The sequence below is a fragment of the Vulpes vulpes genome, unplaced genomic scaffold (assembly GCF_048418805.1).
Source record: "Vulpes vulpes isolate BD-2025 unplaced genomic scaffold, VulVul3 u000000847, whole genome shotgun sequence".
Lineage (NCBI taxonomy): Eukaryota > Metazoa > Chordata > Mammalia > Carnivora > Canidae > Vulpes > Vulpes vulpes.
This window is the reverse complement of record NW_027325888.1, coordinates 6,602-10,470: the sequence shown is the minus strand read 5'-3', so window position 1 is coordinate 10,470 and position 3,869 is coordinate 6,602. Positions and strand designations below refer to the sequence as shown.

General features: G+C 75.0%; 1 protein-coding gene across 1 annotated transcript; it reads left to right on the top strand.

Annotated features, from left to right (window-relative positions):
• Positions 1-258: 258 nt before the first annotated feature.
• LOC140597633 (uncharacterized) lies at positions 259-2,870 on the top strand. The gene is made up of 4 exons (XM_072746449.1): positions 259-484; positions 1,033-1,132; positions 1,403-1,555; positions 1,856-2,870. Exons 1-4 carry the CDS (start codon positions 431-433, stop codon positions 2,770-2,772), a joined length of 1,224 nt encoding a protein of 407 aa, XP_072602550.1. The 5' UTR covers positions 259-430; the 3' UTR covers positions 2,773-2,870.
• The last annotated feature ends 999 nt before the right edge of the window (positions 2,871-3,869 follow it).

The following is a 3,869-nucleotide window of genomic DNA, read 5'->3' as shown; positions in this document are numbered from 1 at the left end:
CACACGGGGGTCAGGGCGTGGCGGGGAGGCCCCTGCCCCGACACCCCCCACCCCGCCTGGTGCAGGAGGAGGCCCTGACCTTGGGGGCCTGGGGCCTTCTCAGGCTTCTTCGTCCCGGGCTTCCCGAAGCTCCTCAGGTTCCAGAGACATCACGAGCGGGTCCTCCAAAGAGCTCTCCCGGACCTGAGGAAGCACATGGCGAGTGGGGGCGAGTGGGAGCTCCTGAGGCTCCGTCCCCGGAGCCCGGGGCAGGGGGTGGGGGGCATGGCCCTCCCTCCGAGCTGCCCAGAGTTGGGGTCACGTTCCTCCCCCTGGGGCCCGGGGGCGCCCTCGGGGCTGGGCTGGGCCGCGGGGAGCGCGTCCACCCGGCTCCAGGGGCCGCGGCGTGGGGCCTGAGCACCCCCTGCCCTCCCGCCAGGACGAGGAGCAGATGTCCACCGGCATCTACAGCCCCAAATGGTTTCTCCAGTGCTTCCTCGGCCGGGTGAGGCCCCCCCCCCCCGGGACCCCCGCTCCCGGACCTGCCCCCTGCCCCCGGGGAGGGCCCAGCTCAGCCCCACCCTCCAGACGAGCCAGGCCCGACCCCGGGGTCCTGAGGCTGAGGCTGAGGCTCGCAGCCCAGCCCGTCCTGGAGAAGCCCAGAGGGTCCCTGGACGAGGTCCCGGGGGGCGGCCCGTCTCTGCCTCAGCTCCCCCGGGGGAGGCCGGGTCAGCCCGGGGTGTGGACGGGCCCTCGGCCCATCGGGCGGCCAGCCTGGGGTCCTCTCGAGGCGTGGTGTCTGTCGTCAAGTGCGGGCAGAGTCTGTGCCCCCAGGGGTGCGGGAGGTGCTGGCCGGGGTCGGAACCCGGAGCGGCCGGGAGTCCCTGATCTCCCTGGGAGGAGGGCACGCACGGGGAGGCGGGGGGCGGGGGGCGGGCGCTGCGGGGCCTCGTCGCAGGCAGCCGGGGGCCAGATGGCAGGCCTAGCCTAGCCCCAGCCGAGCCCCCCAGGGGCCCTGCTCAGGCCGCTCCTCCCACCCCGCCGTCCCCCTAGACCCCCTTCTCGCTCACCCTGAAGCTGTGGGATGCCTACGTGTTGGATGGGGAGAGGGTGCTCACGGCCATGGCCTATACCATCCTCAAGGTGCACAGGAGTAAGTGAGCCCCCGGGAGCCCAGGTGTGCCGGGGGCGGGGGGCAGGGGCGGTGACCCTGGGCTCTGAGCAGCACCCAGACCTGGGGCGGGGGGACGGCGGGGCAGGCGGGTGCAGCGGGGCTCCCCGAGTGGAGCAGCGGGCAGGGGCCACCCCGGCCAGCGCACTGCCCGCGGCGCTCCTGGGCACAGCGGGACCCCAGCCGCTGGCCTGGGGGCCCCGGGGGCCCCAGGGCGGGGCCCTCTGGGTCTGACTCTCGCCCACCGCCCAGAGCGCCTCCTGAAGCTGCCCCTGGAAGGGCTCCGGGAGTTCCTCCAGGACTCTCTGGCCCAGCCCTGGGCCCTGGAGGACGAGGCCGTGCTGAGACACCTTCGGGCCTCCATGACCCAGCTCCGCAGGATGCGGTGCGACCTGCCCCCGCCAGGTGGGCTCAGGGCCCCGGCCCCTCCCGACTCGGCCTGCTGGGGCCGCCCACAGGGGACAGAGCCCCCGGGGCCCCCGTCCTCATCTCTGGGGCTCTCCTCTTCTGCTCCAGCCTCGGGGACCCCAGGCCAGGGCTGGGCGGGCGGGTACCCACTGCAGGGCCCGGGCGGCAGTGTGGGGGGCTGAGCACAGGGTCAGGCCGGGGGGGGGGGGGTCACGCGGGAGCCGTGAGGACCCCCGGGGCCCCCAGCGGGGGACACACAGCCTGCTGGAGACGCTGACCCCGTCGGCCTCTTTCCAGCGGGACCTGAGGAGTTCCCCACGAGGCCCCTGGGCCTGGAGCCAGTGTCCCCGGCGCCCGGGCCTCTCCTCCCTTCTCCGGCCTCTGAGCCACCGCCCAGGGTGGAGGAGCCGGCCTCCCCGGGCCCAGCCGCCCGGCCTGAGCCGCCCGGACCCCCTCCCGGCCAGGCCATCGTCCAACTTGCCCCCCAGCCCCGGCGGTGGAACTCCCTCCCCACCCTCCCGGGGCAACAAGGCGGTGCAGGCAGGCGGCCCCGGGACACGGCGGGCTTCAAGACAGAAAACGGGGTCTCCTTCCATTTGGCACCTGCCTGGGCCACCCCAGAGGCCCCGCGACGGACCGGGCCCTGGAGCACCCCCGGGACTCCCATCACGCGGTCCCCCCAGCCCCCTAGGGATGACGCTGTCGGGCCCAGGACACCCTTCCTGCCCCGCGGCCACTGCAGCTCGTGCCCCTCGCTGGGCAGTGACGGGCACAGCCAGGGCAGAGCCAGGGCGGCGCTGAGCCCGCTGCCCCGAGGCCCCGCACAGGCCCGGGACCCTCTGCCCCCCGCGTCCACGGGGCAGCTCGATGCTCGCGGGCCTCGGGGGCAGAGCGTGGCGGTGAGGGCGGGGGCCCGGAGGCTCCGGCCCGCCGTCACCGTGCCCTGCCTCGTCTCGCTGTGCCTCCCGGAGGGCGGCACCGCCCGCACGGGACACCAGCCCCTGACCCAGAGGGACCTGGGCTGGCCTGGCCCCGGGCTCTGTGGGGGCAGGGGCGACTCGAGCGCCTGCCCCAGGCCCAGCGCTAATGGGATCCAGCGCCCCGGGGCCCTGGCCAGGCCTGCGTTCTGGCCCCGGGCCGAGCGAGCCCTCTCACAGCAGGATGTGGCCTCCTGGGCCCTGGGCGTGCCCCACAGACCCAGGTCGCTGACCTAGGGCAGCCCTGGGGATCCCGGGACACCCCAGGGCAGGGCAGCGGGGGCAGGCCCGTGGGCCCCACCCACACCCCCACCCCCACCCCCACCCACACCCACACCCACACGAGGAGGCAGGCTCCTCCACGCGCTGGGGCTCCAGCAGTCAGTCACCCGGCCCCAGGGGGCCCGAGGCCGGGGTCCAGCTGCCCTGCGGGGACCCAGCGCAGGAGCCCATGGGCCGCAGGTCCACGTCAGCCCTGCCGCCCCCAGAACCGCCTCTCACCGCCCCGACCTCAGGACACGCGCCCCCACCCGGAGTCGAGTCCGCACAGGCTCCCAGGCGGGGGACGACTCCAGCACCCGCACCCCTGTGGGATTCCCGCTTTCCTCTAAGGACAGGAAGGTCTCCCAGGGGAAGGCGCGCACCCTCGGCTCTGAGCCCCTGTTTGCTGTTGCAAGTTCAATAAAGTGTTGTTGTGTGAGAGGGCACGGCCGGCTCGTTTCTGCGTCTCCCGGAGCTCTGTGCACGGGGTGCGGAGACACCCCCAGAGAGGAGGAGGGGGCGCCGCCCAGGCCCCGACCAGCCCCTGCGGGGGCGCCGCCAGGCACACACAGCTGACGTCCCCACGTGCCTTCCCGGGGCGGCCAGACGCCAGGGTCAGGACCCCGCAGACTCTACTGCGACTCAGCCTGCGCCCGCGGCCAGGACGGGCCCTGGGACAGAGTGACAGCCGGGGAGCCTCAGGTCACCAGGGTCTGTGCTAAGCGCCCTGGGAGGTCTGTGCCCCCTCTGTCCAGGGGGCCTGGGCTGCCCGGGCTCCGGGGCGCTTCCTCCCCTCCCCGCCCCGGGCCTGTGCGCCTGGGGCACAGAGGGCCCGCGGGGCGGTCAGCGTGGCCCCGGAGCGGACGTCAGGACAGCAGGCCCTTGCAGCTCTCACACCTGGGCCACCCTCACCGGGCGGGCTCAGCGTGCACACCCGGTGCTGCTGGATCCCTCGCACCAGAGTGTGGAGGGCACCCTGCACGCCCTGGAGAGTAGGGGCTGGGTGAGCGCGGGGCTCGGCCTGGGGGCAGGCAGCGCAGGGGACCGAGGGACCCCGGCCCCGTCCCCACCCC

Bases quoted from the DNA above. Each gene is read 5' to 3' on its own strand.
- LOC140597633 (XM_072746449.1), top strand. From the start codon at position 431: ATGTCCACCGGCATCTACAGCCCCAAATGGTTTCTCCAGTGCTTCCTC. The intron at 485-1,032 runs GTGAGGCCCCCC...CCGTCCCCCTAG, and splicing joins TCCAGTGCTTCCTCGGCCGG to ACCCCCTTCTCGCTCACCCT. The intron at 1,556-1,855 runs GTGGGCTCAGGG...GCCTCTTTCCAG, and splicing joins GTGCGACCTGCCCCCGCCAG to CGGGACCTGAGGAGTTCCCC.